This window comes from Oryzias latipes, chromosome 5, assembly GCF_002234675.1.
Source record: "Oryzias latipes chromosome 5, ASM223467v1".
Classification (NCBI taxonomy): domain Eukaryota; kingdom Metazoa; phylum Chordata; class Actinopteri; order Beloniformes; family Adrianichthyidae; genus Oryzias; species Oryzias latipes.
In genome coordinates this window covers 10,647,066-10,667,028 of record NC_019863.2, presented here as the reverse complement: position 1 = coordinate 10,667,028, position 19,963 = coordinate 10,647,066, and the positions used below count along the sequence as shown (strand labels likewise).

The 19,963-nt window shown below is 38.2% G+C and overlaps 2 protein-coding genes across 6 annotated transcripts in view; one reads left to right on the top strand and one right to left on the bottom strand.

Annotated features, from left to right (window-relative positions):
- The window catches only part of arhgap9 (Rho GTPase activating protein 9), a 48,663-nt gene extending 46,401 nt beyond the window's left edge, over positions 1-2,262 (bottom strand). For all 4 annotated transcript variants that reach the window (XM_011474872.3, XM_011474874.3, XM_011474875.3 and 1 more), the window contains exon 1: positions 1,987-2,262. The gene's annotated coding sequence lies outside the window, so the exon portion shown is untranslated. The remainder of the gene's footprint in view (positions 1-1,986) is intronic.
- Positions 2,263-2,552: 290 nt separating this feature from the next.
- Positions 2,553-19,412, top strand: mars (methionyl-tRNA synthetase). Of its 2 annotated transcripts, XM_004068766.4 has the most exons (22): positions 2,553-2,803; positions 4,194-4,284; positions 4,796-4,874; positions 6,332-6,463; positions 6,760-6,835; positions 6,918-7,102; positions 7,591-7,697; positions 7,921-8,037; positions 8,479-8,682; positions 9,586-9,787; positions 11,073-11,147; positions 11,415-11,585; positions 12,340-12,435; positions 14,129-14,246; positions 14,338-14,551; positions 16,347-16,478; positions 16,701-16,805; positions 17,007-17,202; positions 17,805-17,876; positions 18,106-18,132; positions 18,330-18,452; positions 18,863-19,412. In XM_004068766.4, the coding sequence occupies exons 1-22, from the start codon at positions 2,701-2,703 to the stop codon at positions 19,010-19,012; spliced, it is 2,775 nt and encodes a 924-aa protein (XP_004068814.1). In that variant the 5' UTR covers positions 2,553-2,700; the 3' UTR covers positions 19,013-19,412. The 2 variants fall into 2 exon arrangements, with proteins under 2 accessions (XP_004068814.1, XP_011473173.1); XM_011474871.3 differs by lacking the exon at positions 18,106-18,132 and having other exon boundaries at positions 18,863-19,100.
- The last annotated feature ends 551 nt before the right edge of the window (positions 19,413-19,963 follow it).

The window sequence follows — 19,963 nt, the reverse complement described above, 5'->3', positions numbered from 1 at the left end:
TTGGTCTAAGTTGGTCTGAGTCATTATTTCTATGGCAACCACTCTTGCCAATCAAGAGTTAGCTTGTTAAAAGGCCACACCCTAGCACTTGGAAGAATCTGTCAATCAAACATTTCAAACATTCAACGTGAGACCCCATAATTTTATGCAGGCATCTGATTGGTCAGCTTATAACTTGAATAACTTACAAAACAGAAAAAATATCATGAAAAAATTTGGATTAGCATTAACAAGTTAAAAAAAAGTAGCAGAGCAAGAAAGGTTATGACAAGGGCGTACTGGCAGGGACTTCCTGTTTGGACTGCGGGGGGTCACTCAGTCCAGTTATCACATACGTACTGGTTTTTATGGTCATTTCAATTAACGCATTTTTAGCTTCAAAACAAACCTCATATATTCTCCTCCCACCAACATGCTTGAAGCTGGTGGTGATTCTGCAAAAAGACCACATTTAGGCTGCTGTGCAGTGCCCACACGTTGGAGTCAGTTGTCTAGCAATTGCTGTTTGTGGATGCAACTTTGCAAAACGACCTGACAAGCGCTCACAAGAAACCCTTCAAACAAACCAGAAGCGGGCAGTTGTTAAGAACAACACCCTGCCAGAGGACTGTCAAGCCTCATATGTACTTACTGTGCATTTTCATAGTTTCTCTGACATTAAGTCTTATCAAATAAAGAATGATAGACATGTCAGAATAGTTCTTAAACATCTCCCAGATTATTAGGCTGCAGCATCATATGATGTTCTGACATTTCCCTAAAGGGAGTGTTTTCAAAATGTAGTCATATTAAAATAAATGTCAGCAACAAGAACAATATTAAAATTATTGACAATATAAAACCTTCCAACACTGCAATATGTACAAACCAGCATTTAGAGAATTAATAAACCAATGGACACTTGATTTATTACAACGATCTTGTTGGTCAACTTAACAAGCCGAAAGCTTAAAGATTTTGAAGATTTCGATAATCTGACTATCAACATAATACATGTCAAATACCAATCTCCCCTGGACAGTACATTAGGTACACTAGTGATTACAGGAGACTTGTGGCCAGCCTTCCAATACTGCTGGAGGTACAGGGAACTTTTAATCAGAAAACTTGCAACTTGGGAGTAATCTTTCGAGCTTGTGTCGTCACGGCCAAGCTAAAAAAGGGAGAAAATCCCCTGATTTGTATGGATTTAAGAACGATTATGAAACAGGAAAGAAAATGCATGCAGCAGTAAAACTGTTTTCATCACACTCTGATGATTACCTGTCCAAGTAGCCTCTGATGACTTCACTGACGACTCATGCAAAGGGTATATGCAAAATATTTTTTTTATCAATTTGGAGTTTAAACAGTCTGCCAACAATGGAGTCATTGTGCAAGGTTATAGTGATTCCTGAAGCATATAGACAGTAAATATTAAGGTACAAGTTCTGTGTACTAAAGGAAAGCTTGAACAGGAAACAGTGTGTGAACAGTACAAGACGGAAAATGTTCTGAGGTGAAAACAACCCTTTGCGTTTCATTTCTAAAGCTCAAGTGATTAATGGTTGGTGTGGTTTGAGACAACAGTGTGGAAAAAACAACAACGATGTTTTGGAAAAAGCAAGTTTGGTATGGAACTATGATGAGCAAACCTATACGTCTGACATTTTTGGTCAGAGGGCTTATAGTCTTCAAAAACTGCAACTTTATGAAACACTAAGCAGAAAACAGATATATAAGAGAATATAATATTACTGAGTTTTACATACCAAGTCTAAACTAGTAACGAAAACATTTTAATAAAAATAAATCTACAACTACCAAAAGTGTCCAACATGTGTACACACATGCGCAGTGATGTGTGGATAACTTACTCATACACAAACACACATATGAATATAGACATAAAGATGTGTGTATGAACATCATGGAGACAAAGCTGTCGTAAAATATAGTTCAATGCATTTTAATAGCTTTCCCTGTTAGTGAAAATGCATTACTTACCTTGCAACGACGAACGTGCTGGAAAGCTCTCTTGTGTTCTTTTTGCAGTGAACTGCAGATATGTTGCCGCTTGTTTTTGCGAAGCCTTGCCGCGTTTCTTTCATAACTTTTATTAACTTTCCATAACTCAGCTTAAAGTATGGGAATGCTCACCGTCGTGCATTTTGCAAACTAACTGTCACTCCTGGGAAATAGTTACCGTTACATCCCATGATGACAGCTCCTCTCCGCTCTATAAGCGGATAAAAAAAACCCTGCTTGCGCTGTGTGAGGTTTGATGGTTTAAGATTGGCTGCTATCTTGCTTTATGATTTTCCCAACAACCAATCAAATTACTCAAAGGGGGCCGAGCGGTGGTGCTTGCATGTCTCTGTACAAGGTCACCCGGCATTACAGTACACATGTATAAAAAACCATTCCCGCCCGGCGTGACTGGCTAAAGACACTAATCAAGCTGACATCATTTACGTCAAATTCAACGGAACGAAAAGAACTCTGGGAGATGTAGTTGATTTAATCTAGCTACTTCTCTTTTTACAAGCGACGCATGAGCTGTATCAAACTACATTCCACCATTGTTAACTAAGTTCACGCTGCTTGCATCAGCACTCACCGGCAAAGTTTCTGTTAGCCGCCTGGCTTCTTTCATACTCTAGATATTTTTTGTAAAAGCACTTTGAGCTGTTTAATAGTCGAGAAGCTGTCAACGGCCAAATGAAGCTTTTCGTAAGCGAAGGCAACCCTCACTGTCTGAAGGTGTTAGCAGCGCTGGAACTGACTGGGGTTAAGTGCGACGTTCAGTATGTCAACCACGAAGGTATGAAAGCATGGCAACGCTTTTCATTATATCGGAAACTTATTTCTAAATAGTTCAGTTGACAGCCGGTACGTGTCACTTTTCAGTGTTTGGTACATGTCATGACCGGCAGGTATGACGTTGAGTATTTAGGTTGGTTGTGGTTACTAAGCTAGTCGGCTACAGTCTGCTGTCAGTATGAATGGAGTGACCGAGCCTTGTATGAGAAGCGGCTAGAAAACACTCGTACAACTCATATCAGCTGTTGTTTTGCTATTGTTATTTTATTTTTATTTTATTGCCTTTATTTCACCTTTTTGAAGCAGTTTATAATTCGCGTTTACTTACAAAAAATATCCAATGTAAGTTATAATTTAGATCAGAGATGGATGGATAAATAAGTTTTTTTGTCAGTGAACAACAATTTATCTTTCAACACAGCAAACACAGTTGCATAAATAAAAAGTTTACAATAAAATTCTTGAAATATTGAGACGACTATTGTGATTTTCGGCTGTATGAATGAAATTCAATTGAATAGCTAAAAAAAAATACTGCATGGGGGATGCTTTATTTTTTGTAGATTTGTTTTTCTTCACATATTTAGTGCATTTCTAAAAGAAATATTCACAAAAGAATTGCAGTTTTCATCTGAAACATTGAGATTTAATCCAATTGGCTAAAGTAATGAGGCTAAACATTTTTTTTTTAATTTCTCACCATAGTTTTGAAACAAAAATCTTTTAAAACTGTAGTTTTTGGTAAAGCTGCAAGAAAGCTGTTGTCCAAAGTAGTCAGTACTTTAAGGTAAAAGTATAGGCTGACACCCAGCATGAGCCTCTTTCCAGATGAGACGACACATAAGTCTAATGAATAACAGAGCTCAACCCCACTTATTGTTGTAAATATACATTTCCAAAATAAAGGTATTGATGACTTAAAATTGTTCAAAAAAAATCACCATAATGCATGCTTTTGGATTAATTAGTACTCCTATTAAATCTTTCTTAACACTGACTGATATTTACATTAGACTTCATTTGTGTGTTAAAGTACAAATGAGTGGAACCCATAAATATAGTCAAAGTGTTTTTGTATATAAAGTAGAAATTAGTGGTTTTGCCTCTCTATTTAAGCAAGTAAAGCTAGAAAGTTCTGTAAAATAAATTATTCAGGTTAATTTGTTAGTTGAAAAACCCACAAACAACATAAATTTTGTATGTAAAATTAATAAGATTAATTAAGATAAATAACAGTAATAAAACATTTTGTGTTCCCAGATTAGTTTTTATATTAATGATTTACGTGTGTAAGTTAGTAAAAAATGACAAAGAAATACTTGATCAACCGAGACGATGTGTTCACTGCCTGAGAGAGTAATGAATATTTTTTTTGTCTGCCTCTCCTTTAGAAAAAGTGGTGCAATTTCTCAATCATCCAGCTTTGCCAGCTCTGATTCTCCCCGCTGGACAACAACTGTTTAGTGCAAACGCCATTTGCAGGTTGGTAATCCTCTCAGATCCTGCATAAAGAAAGTTTAAAAAAGCATTTAAATTAATTTGTTGAACAATTTTGGGTTGAAACGTGCTGGATTCTGTCAGTGAGTTGTTGAATTTCATTTTTTTTAAGGTTGATTAACAAAGTTTTAAATACACACTACAGTGAAAATGATCTGTTGAGTCAAAGTTTTAAATCATAATTCAACATTTACCGTACATACTAAGTTGAACTTCTGAAAGTGCTGTGAACTTTAGGTACATTTGTTAAAAAATGTCAGTATAACGATAGGCCTCTGCCAAATAATGTTCAATTACAATCTCAAAACTTGTACACCATATTAGTTATTTTTGAATTATTTGCATTGTGGAAACATGTTAATGTGGGTCAAATGGGAACTCTGTTGGCTTGTAATTCTCAGACTTCTGTGTACAAACATATGTAGATTTTTTTAATGATTTGAAAGAGGGAAAATAACCTCTCTCACATACTTACATTGCCTTTTTTCTTTCTAAGATACCTGTTTGAGGTGAGTGGACAAAACTACAACGACCACTGCAACCAGTGGCTTGAATGGGAAGTCACCGTTCTTCAGGTAAGCTTCACGTTTGATCATGTTAAAACAATAAATAAACATTTTAACAGCCCTTCAGTTTTATATTTGCTACCACCAGATTATCTCAATATACATTTACAGCTTCACAATACACAAGAGGCCATGGTTGATGCTGAAGTAAATACAGTCAGTCATTAGACTTGGAGGATTTGCTCCGTAACTTTCCAAAAATTTGGGGTCATTTCAGTTAGAAAATTGATTTGTGAGAGGGAAAACTTTTGGATGTCGGCATCTACAACTTTACCTAAAGCCCATATGGAGCAGTAATTCAAAATATGGAATCAAAAGAGAAGAAGAATACAATAGTGCACTGTCTTCAAATCACTTTCCCAATAGTTTTCTTATGCATGTAAAAAGAAAAAAAAATGAAGAGCTTTGCTCATGTCTGGACAAGAAAAAGCATTTTTTTTAAAAATAATTAATATAAAAAAGGCATGGCTGGATCACTTTGATTGTATTTTCAAAGTTAAAAATGGAAAAATACCTTCAAGAAGTCTGGATCCTCGTCTGTTCTATTTTCCAAAGTGTTTCAGAAAGGTTTGTCCAAACAGTGCAATATGTGACGGCACATTCCCTGCAGCTACACAGCCCGGACACTTTCTGCCCAAATGAGTCAACAATCTACTCTTTAGAGTTTCATGCTAGAACAGAGCATCTCTAAAGTCAACTGTCTGGCTGTTAAAGTTTAGTTGGGTGTAGGATTTGAAATTGAATAATAATTCCAGACACTTAAGCAAACCGACATCTGATTGCGGGGGGGAAAAAATAGTTTCAGTTTTCCAAAAGAATCGTCAAAGCCCAAAGCTCGACCAGAATTAAATGTTGAGAGCTGCACACCAACTCGACACCAGCAAACGGCAAATAATTAAAGGGATGTTGTCCAGAAGAGCTTACCCACCTTTGCTGATGTTTTTTTGTTTGAAGTAAGTGCTGCAAAGCACAAGTTTTCAAGTTCTCAAGTCATTGCAAATCCCTCATATTTAGTATTTGCAAGTTTTTTTTAAAGTAAAAATTAGAGTTCGTCTTACTACGGTTTGACAGACCAAATAATTGCTTAGGTTTTCTTTCTTTACCCCATGACTGCAAATAAGCTGATTTACCAGCAGTCTGTCTGTAACACTGGAACTGTTATTGAAAAGTATTTTCGATAATACTGTTCTTTAAAATCCTCTTACCACGCTTCATCATGTTGCAAAAGCAGAAATGCTGCAAAAAAAAAAACGCAGCAAAAAGATTAAAGCTCCGGCTGCTTCTCAGAAAAGCAAAGGACACGAGTCAGAGTGAGAGACTGAATTTGAATTGGATCTGTCTGTGGATCTGTTTGTTAAATTGAAGAACGATACTTTAGTGAGCTCACTTTGCTGTTTTTTTTTTTTTGTTTTTTTTGTTATTCAATGTCTTTCATTGGGTTTAACCAAACTGTCTTAATTTCCCAGCCTGCACTTCTGCGGGCTCTTCGTACGGCAGTGCTGCAGGGTAAAGGATCAGATGTGTCCCAGATCCTTCAGAGTCCCCTGAACTTCCTGGATCAAAGCTTACTGAAGGGAAGCAAGCCATATCTAACCGGGGTACAGTGTCATTACTTCCTGCTTAGAAGTTGTTCCTGGCTGAAACTCATTTAAAAGATAAAGAAAAAATGACTTTCTCAGATCAGATTATCTTTCGGTGTAAAAATACTGATGAAAGTCATTACATCAGATGTTTTTGTGTCTCCTGTGAAGTTCTTAACTGAACTCCTTTTCAGATATAACTAAAACTTGTGATCCTCCTCAAAGTTTTTATTTAGAAAGTTTTTGATTTGCTCAGTGAATGTGTGTTTCAATTCCTCTGTGAATAATGTGAACTCAACCGTGCCGCGTTTCAGGAAGCTGTTTCAGTGGCTGACATCGTTTTATGGGGCGCACTGCATCCCATTTTATCCGATTCATCATTTACGTTAGGTAAGTTTTGGAAAATTAAATGACTTTCTCTCGTGATTTCATTCATTTGTCTTTGCCTCTTTAAAATCCCCCTTTCTTTCAGGGGAGCACAACTCTGTGAAGACCTGGTTTGACCAGGTGGCTGCTGTGCACAGTTGTCAGTCTGCGGTGCAGAAAGTGCTGCAGGGGAAAGGCCTGCAGGCCATGAAGAGCTACATGCAGAGGCAGCCCGCTCCTCAAAACAGCCAGTGCAGAGACGCGCAGCCATGCAATAACAACCCTGCTGAGGTACCTGCTAGATCATCACCCAACTCTTAGACTTAAAGCGCTCTGACAGAGAAGTATAGATTTTTTTTTGAAGAAGCTCGTGTTGGTAGCCAAATCTAACATTTTAAGTTTTCTTTAAAGAACTTGTGAATGAACCAGCTGTACCTGTTCTTACTATTTATTTTAGCTGCCGTTTTAATAATTTAGATAACTACAAGGCTTAAATTCACCTCATTTAAATGAAGGATCAGGCTCTTGCTAAGCAAATGCTGTCTCAAAGTGAGCGTTAACTTGACTTAATGAAAACTAAACTACCAAGAGTGTTCAGAGGGGAAAAAAAACATGCTGATGTTGCATCAGTTTTTCCCCCTTGTACATTTCAGTTGAAGCATGGGAAGATCTGAGGGTTGTCAACCAAATTTAGCATCAGGTTTTCCCCTTTTAGAGAATCTTGGCATTGAAATTTGGTAAAGTTTTAACCGTTTTTTAAATAAATCTGCTTTTGTTAGAGTGAGGAGCGCCAGCATTTCGTTTCAGAAGAGGAGTGTGAAGCCGCTGTTCTCGCCTGGAATACAGGTTTGAGCTCCTGTCCAGCACCAGACAGGCAACACCCCATGTAAGTAGTTCAAAACTCCCACTGGAAATCTGAAACAGGTTTGTAGCCATTTGCAGAAATAGTTTACAGCTTTGTAGACTGCTTTGAGACTCGTCCTTTGTAGATCTGTTTGTTGTTTTTTGTGTTTAAAGCACAACCATCAGCCACTTTTTTAAAAGCTGGTTTGTGCTGTAAAAAAAGGTTCATTCTGCTCTGAAGTGACCCCCTGTTTATTCACCATCAGTTTACCACAGGAGGGAAAACGAAACGTCCTTGTGACCAGTGCGCTGCCTTACGTCAACAACGTCCCCCACCTGGGTAACATCATCGGCTGCGTCCTCAGTGCAGATGTTTTCTCCAGGTGAAGCTTTTATTCTGGTAATCTGTTTTTTCTGCTTTTTCTCTGTTAATCCATTGACACCTATTGATGCAAATATGCGTCAAACCACGTCTGCTCAAAAATTACCTTAATGAAGCATCTACTTGAAAACAAAAACATGAGTAGATATATTCTGCCGTTAATGTGATTTCAGGCTTTGTTTAAATTTTTGCTTCTTAATACTGGACTAAACCCTAAACTAAGATGATTGGTAATTTGGGTGAAATATTAGTGTTTTCTTGCTTGTTTTATGTCTTACAAACATTAATGAACTAAAACTTTACTTTATGCAATAATCCTAATTAATATTATCTCAAGATCTGTTTTCCTTTAACCATTTCCCTGTATCAAACGATCTTTTCTCTATCCCTAGTTTGTTGTTTTGAAACATAGTTTTGTCTTCTTTTGGTGGTCCTCCCTCAGGTATGGCCGGCTGCGACGCTGGAATATGCTGTTTGTTTGCGGCACAGATGAGTACGGCACAGCGACGGAGAACAAGGCCAGAGAGGAGGGCTTGACCCCCAAACAGATCTGCGACAAGTACCATGCTGTCCACTCCAGCATCTACAGCTGGTTCCAGATTGACTTTGACTTCTTTGGCAGAACCACCACGGAGAAGCAGACAGAGTGAGTGAACCAGGCTCTTCGTGGTTGCCAATGAGAATTATCGTAATTTCAGACAAACCTTCCTTGAAAGATTCTGTTTCCTTTTACAAAAACGTGTTCTGATATCCAAATTGTGGCTTCAAGATTCTGATCCTGACGTTGAATAAATGCCGTGAAAATGGATGGACACACTTCAACGTGCTTAAGAGTGACGTATTGTTAAATTGCGTAACAAATAAGATTAGTGTAAGCTCATCCTACATACGGATGCAGATGTCCAGTCGCGCCAGCCATACGTCCTTCTACTCATTTCAGTCTGAAAGACTTTAGAGCAGGAGTGTTGGATTTAGGTCACTGCTTGATTTCTGAGCGCGCTCACTGAACATAAGCCAACAAAAGTCTCTTCTAGAGAACATCATATCAACAAAAGTTCAGAAATGCGAGATGCTTTTCCATAATATATGGCTCTATACAGTAGCATGCTCTCTTTAAAGTCCCCTGCAATAAAGCAGTGTCATAACAAACACTTTAAAAATGTTTAGAAATGTTAGAAACGCTTGTTTTGCTTTGAAAATGTGCCACATAATCGTCATCAAACGCCAAGAGAGCAGCATCCAGTTCTTTGAGAAATAAAAACTGCTCTAAAACTTTTCAGGTCGTCTAAGTCTTTAGATTTATAAACCTACAAACTAAATGTTAGTCTCCTTTTTTTAGTGTTCATGTCAATCAATGGGATTTTTCTTCACCTGGTTCCTTTTTTTAAGACAATAATCTCCACTCCATCACCAAAAAGTACTAGAAACTTCTTGACCATTTCTCTTAACAAAAATGTCATTATGTTTTTCAGCATTTTAGCCAATGTTCTTCCCCTAAAAGGTCTTTATAGAAAATGTCAAAACTTCTTTCCACCCTCCTTCATTTCAGGATAGCTCAAAATATTTTCTGGCGACTCCACAAGCACGGATACCTTGTGGAGGACACAGTGGAGCAACTTCGCTGTGAAAACTGCCAGCGTTTCTTGGCTGACCGCTTCGTAGAAGGAACATGTCCCCACTGCAGCTACCCGGAAGCCCGCGGCGATCAATGTGACAAGTGTGGGCGCCTCATTAATGCTGTGGAGCTAAGGGTGAGTTGAGCGGAGCGAGGTGTGGATCTAATGCAAATGGAAGGTGGAAAGATCGGTTGTTGTTTAACAAAAGGGTATACAGGCTCCTCTTCACTCTTTCATTTTTTTAACCCTTTTTTTCTTAAACTGGTAGACGAGATGAACTATTTCATTTCCGACCAAAAGGTCAGAGTGCTTTAGAACTAAGACCTGAAAGGTGAAATGTTTGTTTCAGGTACATTTTGCTCCTTCAAACATTATCTGTGCACTTTAAAGAAACTCCCTGATCAAAATGGTGTTTTTGGTGTTCTTGTGACATTTTTCCTCATGAGGGACACAAGAAAATGTAGCTTAGAATTGCATTTCTGAGTATTTCTTTATTCAAATCGTTGGGAATCAGGAGCAGATGGAAAAATTCTGTTTGGAAAAAACTTGTAGTTATGACATAGAAGCTACTATGACAGGCCACAAGCTCCCTGCTCCGCTCCATTCTGATGCATCCACTTGTAGATGACTAGATCCATCTACATCTTTGTTTTCCTCGTCTGAGCTGGCATCTGGCTCAGAATTCTACGGCTGGATTGCTCCATAATTGCTCGCCATTTTTGTTGCACCGCTAATGTTAGGTTGGGTGGTTGAGGGGCTGTAAGTTAGCGGGAGAGAGAGTGTAAACAGAGAGCTCTTAGCAACAGGGACGGGAAGGGGGTGTGGGGTTGCTCCATGCAGGTGAATTCTTAATGAACTCTTGCTGCTCTGCAGAAACTATGTCCTAGAAAATGACTGTTGTTTTTTTAGGCCAAAAACAGCATAATCATAACTAAAAGACCACTGGGAACTCTTTGACAATAGATTAAAAGATTATTGGAGTGGGTCTTTTAAGTTTTTTGTTTTTTTTAAATAATAATGGTTATTCAAGTATTTTTATCAAGAATTTTCAGCTTTTATCTCCATCAAATGTTCAGCCTGAATCTTGTCTTCTATTTAATTTTCCTGACATTGCCCGTAAATTGTGGTCCTTAAGGGACTAAACTTGTTCAGAATTCTACAGCTGTGTCACACTATTGTTATTTACACATTGATTTGTATTAAAAATTAATTTCCCAGCCGAGCAGTACAATACTTTGTTTAGACTCTGTTCACCGCTTGTTCTGCTGTCAATTAAGTGTTGCTGTGGGCCAGGGAATCGCTTCCCTGTTGTTGTTTTTAGTGCATGAATACTGACATGGAAAATCCTTGTAAGAAGGCTTGGCACATTTCGCTCTAATAAGTAATAATTATAGATTTTCTTTCTCTCTCCCCCCTCCAGGATCCGCAGTGTAAGGTCTGCAGGCAGACTCCGGTAATCCGTTCCTCCAAACACCTTTTCCTCGACCTGCCAAAGGTATGATTTTCATGCTGCTCTGTAATGCAAAAGGCTGTCCGCATTTTTCCGCTTTGGAAGGCTTTTTGGGTCACAGTTAATTAGACTGCATCATTCTGTTTGGTGAATTTAAGGTAGTATTCAAAAACTGCTTGTAGAAAGCATTTCTCCTCGTGGTGATGTTCAAATGGAAGCAGTTTTGCTCCTTCTAAAGCGATTCTGCAGAGCTAAGACAGAAGCTGTTGTTGTCAGCATTTTCCTTCAGCCTCTTTTCTCTTCTTCACACAGCTTGAATCCCAGCTGGAGCAGTGGTTGGAGAAGTCAACCAGCACAGGAGATTGGACAACAAATGCCAAGCAGATCACTCACTCCTGGATCAGAGATGGACTCAAACCTCGTTGCATCACTAGGGACCTGCATTGGGGAACACCTGTACCTCACCCTGACTTCAAAGAGAAGGTCTGCTCCTTACTCTTGCAGTTGATGTCTCGGAGAGCAAAAAACATTTATATAGCACTGCTCCATCACTTTCTGGGGCGCTTGATATTGATAGATTTGCTGTATTTTGCTCTTTCCTGTTTCACTTTGTCCTGACTTCTTGCTGTAGGTCAGAAAATGGAGTAGAAGTTAATGCAGAAAAAAAAACAACTGAAGAATAGTGTTGTAAAATCAGACATGAGAAAGAATCGAAATCCACAAACATAAGGTGGTCCAGTCAATTTTTTGTTAATATTTCTGTTGTTGAGTGCAAAGGCTCAATATCCATAATAATGACTTATAAAAGCATTATAAAAGCAATATAATCATCATATATATATCTGATGCAGTTCAAAACAATGACAAGCAATTTTTTTTGCTTTTATATATGTATTAATGTAATGTGCGTGTAACTGTCACATTTAACATTTGTAACTGTAATTATTAGTACATCTGGTGTTCATTTCTATAGCAACATTCATATACATTTTTAAAGGATTTTGCAAGCTGAAGGCATTCTGCTCATGGAGATACGGCACAGATGAGTCTGACAATGCTCCACAGCTAATCAGAACGGAGGACACAATGTGCTGAAAAAACAAAAAAAACATGCAAATTTGCATTAATGAAAATCTGCGAAATTACTAAAAGTGAGCCGTGTTATAGTGAGGTACCGTAGTATACAGAGTATATTTCTGTCTTTGATTTGAAGTGAGCATCTCTGTTGTCTCTCCAGGTGTTCTATGTGTGGTTTGATGCCCCCATTGGTTATCTGTCCATCACTGCCAACTACACCAGTGAATGGGAAAGGTGGTGGAAGAACCCTCAACAGGTATGAAGCTGTAAGATTAAAAATCTTCCTTTGTTTTCTCGAGTGGGTGGAGCATATGCTGGTGTGTGTTTGAGAGCACATGGAGCTGTTATCTATTACTGCTGCAAAACCCGTAGATATGCATCATCGAACATAAATGAATACAGCAAGTAGTACCATTAACCCTGGATTTATAATTAATGCACTTGATAAGTGATCTCTGAGTTTCTTTTAATCGTGCCAAGGTGCGTTTTATGTTCCATTAGTTAACTTGAAAGAATTTAGTAAAGATAAATGAGGATATTCTCCAGAGGAGTAGATGCATATGAAAACACAGTCAGGGTGTAACGATTGACCAATTTATATTCCAACGATCCAACCAGTGCAATCTGTCTGAGGCCATTTGTTAATTGAATTGGTGTATGCCATTATAAAATTGTTTCAAGTTGAAGTAAATTGACTATAATGGACTTTGGAAAATACCATCTGGATTGAGAAACAGTAGGTTTGTTTTACTATAACATTAAAAGGATCAAGTGGGTTGTATACTGCCATCACAGCGAACAACACACATGTGATGTCAGCGAAAATGATCAGTCCATCATTCCAGTCCAATGTGTGGAAACACTTTGAATTTAGCAAAATCATGTTCCAATTCAGTGTGGCAGAATGTTCTAATAATATTCCCTTTGTATTATTTTGATGTAGAAAAACGACAGTGGGCTGAACTTTGTGAAACTAAATCGTGAATGTATTTGTCATTAAGTCCTTTATTCTTTGCTCACATATTTAATTTATACTTAATTATTTTACAAGAAATACAAGTAACCTGGAAAATTTCAGCTGCACTGTTGTGTACCAGGTATTTCTCTCTGAGTCAATTTAGTTGAATTTTTGGCTAAAGATGTCCTGGATCGATTAGAGGTCAGTGAATCGGATCATTCAAAATGAACAAGTATTGACTATGCATGGTATCGTCACCACAAATTATGGTATGAATGGAATCGTTGTTAAAATTAACTGTTACACCCCTACCACACAGTCATTAAGAGAAATCCTGGCAGACAAACTCATCGTTTTAAACTGACTAGAATTGCATTAAATATGTCTGTGATTTGTTGAATGCACCATGAATAAGTTATTGTGTTTTTGCCTGCTGTCTCTCACACTAAAAAGCTTAGACCATCATTGTAAAAACGATCTGATTTCATTCTAGTGTAAAACACAAAAGGACTTTACAAACATGTTTTTTTGGCCCCAGTTGAAAAACTCTACACTGCAAAGAATATTATTTTGTATGGAGGTTTTAACATGAACGCCCAATGTTAAGATTTCACATTGTATTTATTTCGTACCTGATGCTGTCCCAGTCTGCACTCAGGAATGATGTGAAATCTGTGTGTAGAGTAAACTGTGCTATTTTTAGCATTAATGTGAAACAGGAAATACGTCGCTTACATGTACATGTGGACTTGGCTGCAATCTGGTGAGGCTCAGCGACTCTGACATGTTCATCTTCCCTCTCTCCAAACGTAAAACCCCAGGATTGAGTTTCTCTCAGGAGTGTGTGATGGCCTGCATTTGCAGAGAGAGGAAAGGGGGAGATGGATGGGGGGTTGGGGAGGAGAGATAAATCCTCTTTGAACTGAATGATCTCATGATGGTCTAATATGATGTCATCCTAAAAACGGCAGTGTTGTATTTCTGCCACCAGGTGGAGCTGTACAACTTCATGGCCAAAGACAATGTGCCATTCCACAGTGTTGTGTTCCCCTGCTCCCTACTGGGAGCCCAGGACAATTACACTCTGGTCAACCACCTTGTTGCCACTGGTAAGAGCTTCCTCCAGTGTGTCGTTGATTTATTCCATTCGCTCTGCAGACACAAAAGGGTTTAACATCAACCTGATCCTTCATCCTACAGAATATCTAAACTATGAGGACACAAAGTTCTCCAAGAGCCGTGGTACTGGTGTGTTTGGAGACATGGCCAAGGACACTGGAATCCCATCAGATGTGTGGCGGTTCTATCTCCTATATGTTCGTCCAGAGGGGCAAGATTCAGCTTTCTCATGGGCTGACATGGCCATGAAGAACAACTCTGAACTTCTCAACAACCTGGGCAACTTCATTAACAGGTGGGTTATTCCATTCCAGTGGCTGTCACATGACTTCTAGTGTTGTTTAATTCATTGAAAAGATGCACAACTACAAAACTTGAATTGCTTTCATCATTCTATTATACTGAATAAAAAACACGTTTCAAATATGCCAGGGGTCTGCGACCTTTAAACCTAAAAGAGCCATTTGGTTCAGTGTCTTACTAACCAAAACTCAGTGAGAGCTGCAAAGGCCCACTTCACTGTTTGAAAAAATACACTTAATGTACAAAGACAGCACTGATAACCCCTTTGTAAAGTGCATTTACTTTTTTTTCCATTATTTTTCTTTAATAAGTTACTAGGTATTATAAATCTCATTTATCTAGTCGAGTCCGATTTGAAACAAACACAGAAGGGCTCCTGTTTATGCAGTTTATCACAGCTGAAGATGTATCAAGAAAAATGCACTTAATTTATGATTTTGTGGTCATTAAGGCATTCATTTATAATATGTATTTTATAAATCTTTACAATAATTAAATTATAACAGTTATATTTTTCCATGAGTAACAACTTGTATGTGTTTGCTTTTAACAGCAGCACATACAAGTTCCTTTCAAAATAAAGTACACCCAGTGTCAAATAAGATCCTTTAGCTACAGAAGATTTACTTAAAAAAAATGCAACTACACTTTTAGTCTTTTGTTCAGCATAGATTAGATTATGATTTTAGCTTCAACACTTAGGCGAATCGTGAGCATTTTTCTTTAGGCCCAACATGGCTCCAGAGTCTAAAGTGGCTAACCCCTGAAATATACAGATCCTCTAGTTTTACATACCAGTTCTAGATTGTTGAGTATATCAGTCACTTCAAGCTTTTAAGATTGGGCCAATCCTTTTTTATGTTGCTTGCAATTTTAACAAAAGTTTCACTCACTGTAAATATGCAGCATCAAGTCTAATTAGCTCAGATTTCATGTTGTTCTGCACCTTGGAACAAGTCTGTTACAGACGTAGCTATTAAAAGATGCTCACCCTAGTTTTCTAAATGTGTTTAGGATGGTGTAATTTAGCCCTAATTACATCGCCTCAACTGATTTTTAAAAGATCGGGGTTAAATCTCACATCAAAGATTTTCCCCAGCAAGTTTTTCAAGCTACCTTGATCTTCCTAATTGGTCTCGGGCAGCAAACGCTTATGTCTAATTGGCTCAAAAACATCTTTTAGATTGCATCCAGCCTGAAGTAGGGAGAATTTGGCTTCCGCCTGTCCCAGGATTTAATATGCGTGTCATTACGTTAATTTCTTTCTTTCAGATTTGTGGGTTCTCCTGATCTAAAACTGTTTATAAAAACTAACCAAGTGTGATTAGTTTTTGGGTTGTTTTTTTTTTTGGCCAATCAAATCAAAGATGAACTAACAATGTTTTTTTCCCCTCCATTATAATTAAAAATATTGAAGATTGACAAAAAAAATTAAAAACTGCCACACAGACCTGAAAACTTTAAACGTCTTACATCAGAAACGAACACAATAAAATTCCACCTGATGTACAAAAGCTCATCAAATTACGTCAGACACGGCAAGTATAGATGCAATTTAACAGAAGTGTCTGAGTGCACCACACTGTTGGTTTACACAAGAAAAGCTCTGAAGCACTGTAGTATATTTCACAACAAAGTCTACGATAATTAGCAAGACGAGTAAACCATCGTCATTTAGGTCTAGCGCTGTCTCCCACACCTCACAGCCTTTTTAGTCGTCCTCAAATATTTGACATTCGCCGCAGCATTCCTAATTTGTTTTGTGCAAATGTGTCTCCCTCCTGCAGAGCCGGCATGTTTGTTACCAAGTTCTTTGAAGGATGTGTGCCCGTGATGGAGCTCCAGCGCGAGGACAAGGAGCTCTTGGCTGTGGTGGGCTGGGAGCTGCAGCAGTACATTCAACTTATGGACAAAGTCAAGTAAGAACCTTTCGGACATAAAATAGGTTGAAAATTGATGATAAATTCAGCCAGAAAGATGTAACTTTGATTAAAAATAATGATTTTATTACTAGGGATAAAAAGGATGAACATTTTTTTTACCGTGATGAATTGGTGTTTGTTTTTATTCAGTAAAACTCATATTTCATGTATGTTTTCACTCTTTTTATTTTTATTTTCTGCCTTCATAATTTTCCCCAGAATCCGGGATGCCCTCAAACACATCCTTAATATCTCTCGCCATGGAAACCAGTACATCCAAGTCAATCAACCTTGGAAGAAGATCAAGGGAGAAGAATCAGAAAGGTGAGAAGGGTTAACCAGTTTAGCCTAATGAGCTGCTCCGGTAGATGAGTCTATTCCTCTTCATGTGTGGCAATAAGAAAGTGGTAAAAGGCCTTTTTATTTCAGTTTTTTCTATAAACACAGTAAAAATTGAATCAATTTGTCACAGATTTGTTTTATCAGAAGTCAGACTTTTTAATGTGATCTGCCTGCTCTCTTCAGGCTTCGCGCTGGCACTGTGACTGGTGTGGCTGTGAACATTGCCTGCTTACTGTCAGTGATGCTGTTGCCGTACATGCCACTGGTCAGCCAAACCATCCGGGATCAGCTCAACGCTCCTCAGTCTTGCGTCTACACCATGTTGCAAGGCAGCGGCACCTTTGTATGTTCCCTGAGCGCAGGCCACCGCATTGGTACGGTGAGTATGACCTGGACAGGGAATACACACGGTTCACACCTGCGCAGACACACAAGCCCCCAGTATTTTTTTTATGCTGGGTGATACAATGAGCATGCAACAGTCTGTCATTGTTTCAGTAAAGTTGAAAACGGGCTGTTTTTGTGCACACATATTCACACACACTCATAAATAATAGCCTAGACACTGTTTGGAGGAACTCTGCCTTCCAGCAAATGGCAAGTTTCTCTCGGGCCACTTGTCCCTTTAGGTTTGCCATCATGGTGACTCTGAGCCGCAGCCTTCCAATGATTCACTGTAACGCCAAGTCACAGTGCTTTCCAGAAAAACAAAAATACACTACAACCGCTCATGTGCACTAGACATTCCTCCTTTAGCAGCATTTAAAAGTTGAAATTGTTGCCAAATTTTCTCGCACATAATTATCTCCTTTCATGCAAAGATGTTCAAAGATGGCCACAGAGCCTCTGGGTGAAATGCTTAGCTGTACTGGCCTTGGGCTGGTTTGACAATAGCAAAGCTTTTAGAAAATTCCTGCATATGTATGTTTGTAATTTCTATCTTTTTTTTTTTTTGCTTCTACCGACCGCTTTCATTTCCAGGTCAGTCCCTTATTCCAGAAACTGGAGGCGGAACAGATAGAAGCTTTGAAGAAGCGGTTTGGTGGACAGCAGGTACTTGATGTTTATGATGCCTAATGGTCAGTGTGCGAGCTCAAGTCAATAAACTGATTTACAGAGTGGGCAAAAATAATACATAATACATCCAAAGCTGTTTTGGTAAATTTGCTTTTAATTGAGGCGTTTCTTCTTTTATAGGAGACAGAGACAGAGTAAATTTGTAAATAATGTATTCTTCGTTCGGAAAAAAAATAATCCCGCTCTAAAACCTTCTTGCTTTTAGCCTGAAGATGAGCCGTCTAATCTGAAGGTATCGTAAGTTCTCTATGAAGCGTCGGCAGTGTTGACCGCCTCACTAACACGACTAGCTAAATTAACGTTTGCTTTTTGAATTTTTCACGTTTTTACTGACCCATAAATTGCAGTAACGAATTAAGCACGAGAAAAGTGGTGAAATGATAACCAAGCAAGTACTTGGAATTCATTCTGATCTGTTGGTATCTTCAGGCGCCACTTCAGAGCACTCCCAGCACTCCTGCTGCTGCTCCTGCAGCTGCCATTAAAGTGGCAGCGGTGGAGGGGCTGGACTCGGAGAAAGCAGAGCAGCTGGTGAAGGCTGTGGCGGAGCAGGTAAGGTCACTGCTGACCCATAGAAGACAGTCGCCCTTCTTCATGCTCACGTCTGCGGTCCAGTCCACAAACTCCTATTTGAGCTGAACCGCAAAACTTAGGAGTTTTAGAAAAATATTTGATCTTCAAGCTTTTTTTTTTTTGTATTTTCATTGATTTTTATTTGAATTGATAAATTACTTTTAGTTTCACAAAACCAAAAATCTCTTTAGAAAAACGTATTCCAAAGCCTGTTTTACTGGAAATTTTAAATATTTATGGTTGAATCGTGCATCAAATAGTATTAAATTAAATCTCAAGATGAACATTGTTGTTAACCTTTATTTTATAACCAAATGCGTATCTTTTGCGACATTTAGGATAAGCATCTGGGAGAAATCTCCTAATTTGTAATATCTCCTTTATGTCAGGGGGACAAGGTTCGAGCACTGAAAGCCCAAAAGGCAGAGAAGGATGTGATCGCAGCAGAAGTGTCTAAACTGTTGGAGCTGAAGACACAGCTGGCTCTGGCTGAAGGAAAGAACCTCGAGCCCACATCTAAGAAGGGCAAGAAGAAATGATTCACTAAAGGAAAGCAAACACATAAAAAAAAAAAGAGAGAGAAAAAGGTGGCAGTTAGAGGTATGTTCATGGAGAATGGGAACAAGATGTACACTGAGAGATGAGGGTATTAGCTTAAGGCAAATCCGTGAAAGGATCTAAGACAATGCAATGTTGGCTGGATAGGGAGGCTGTGGTGAAAACACACAAAGAAACAGTCCAATGAATAGATCTGCTGCATAAAGGGATTTTTCCCAAATCCATGAAGCAGAAAAAAATGATTTTATACGATCTATACATAATTACTATTGGAAGATGTGTTGTACATCTAAAGTTGTTTTTATATTATCTGGAAAAGTATGTGTTTTTGCTACAAATGCCCATCTCTGATCCTTAAAATAAATTTAGTTCAGCACAAAAGTCAGTTCTCCAAAGAGTTTTTTCTCTCTCAAGTAAAACTATTAGAATTTTTAAAAAAAGGCGACCGAAAAAGAACATTTGGCACACTTTTTGTTTTATTTTATTGCAAACTTGCCATTACAATGAAGCATTAAATGAATAAAGTCAAATTGATAAAAGCCATGCAGATTGAACAATAAACACAAAAATAACAGTATGATGGCATATTACAGTTTGAGCCATAACAGTTTGTTTTTTTTTATATATAAAAATAGGAAATCAAGGTAGAAAAACTCTTAACAATCGTATGACATATCAATAGCATAGAAAAAGGTCAGCTCTGAAAGTAAAGCCGGATCTCGGTTGCTTTTATCTAAATTTCCAGATGCACACAAGCCGTGGGTTTTATGAAACAAACAAACTCGTACTCACACTTCACTGGGCACTTTCATTCTGTTCCTGAGCTCCTTAACTCTCCACATATTAGGGCAAATAATCTCTGCTAGCTGGATTGCAGCCCTTTAAGTAGGAGTTACAATTTATTGCAAAATGGTGATGGAAGATAACAATGA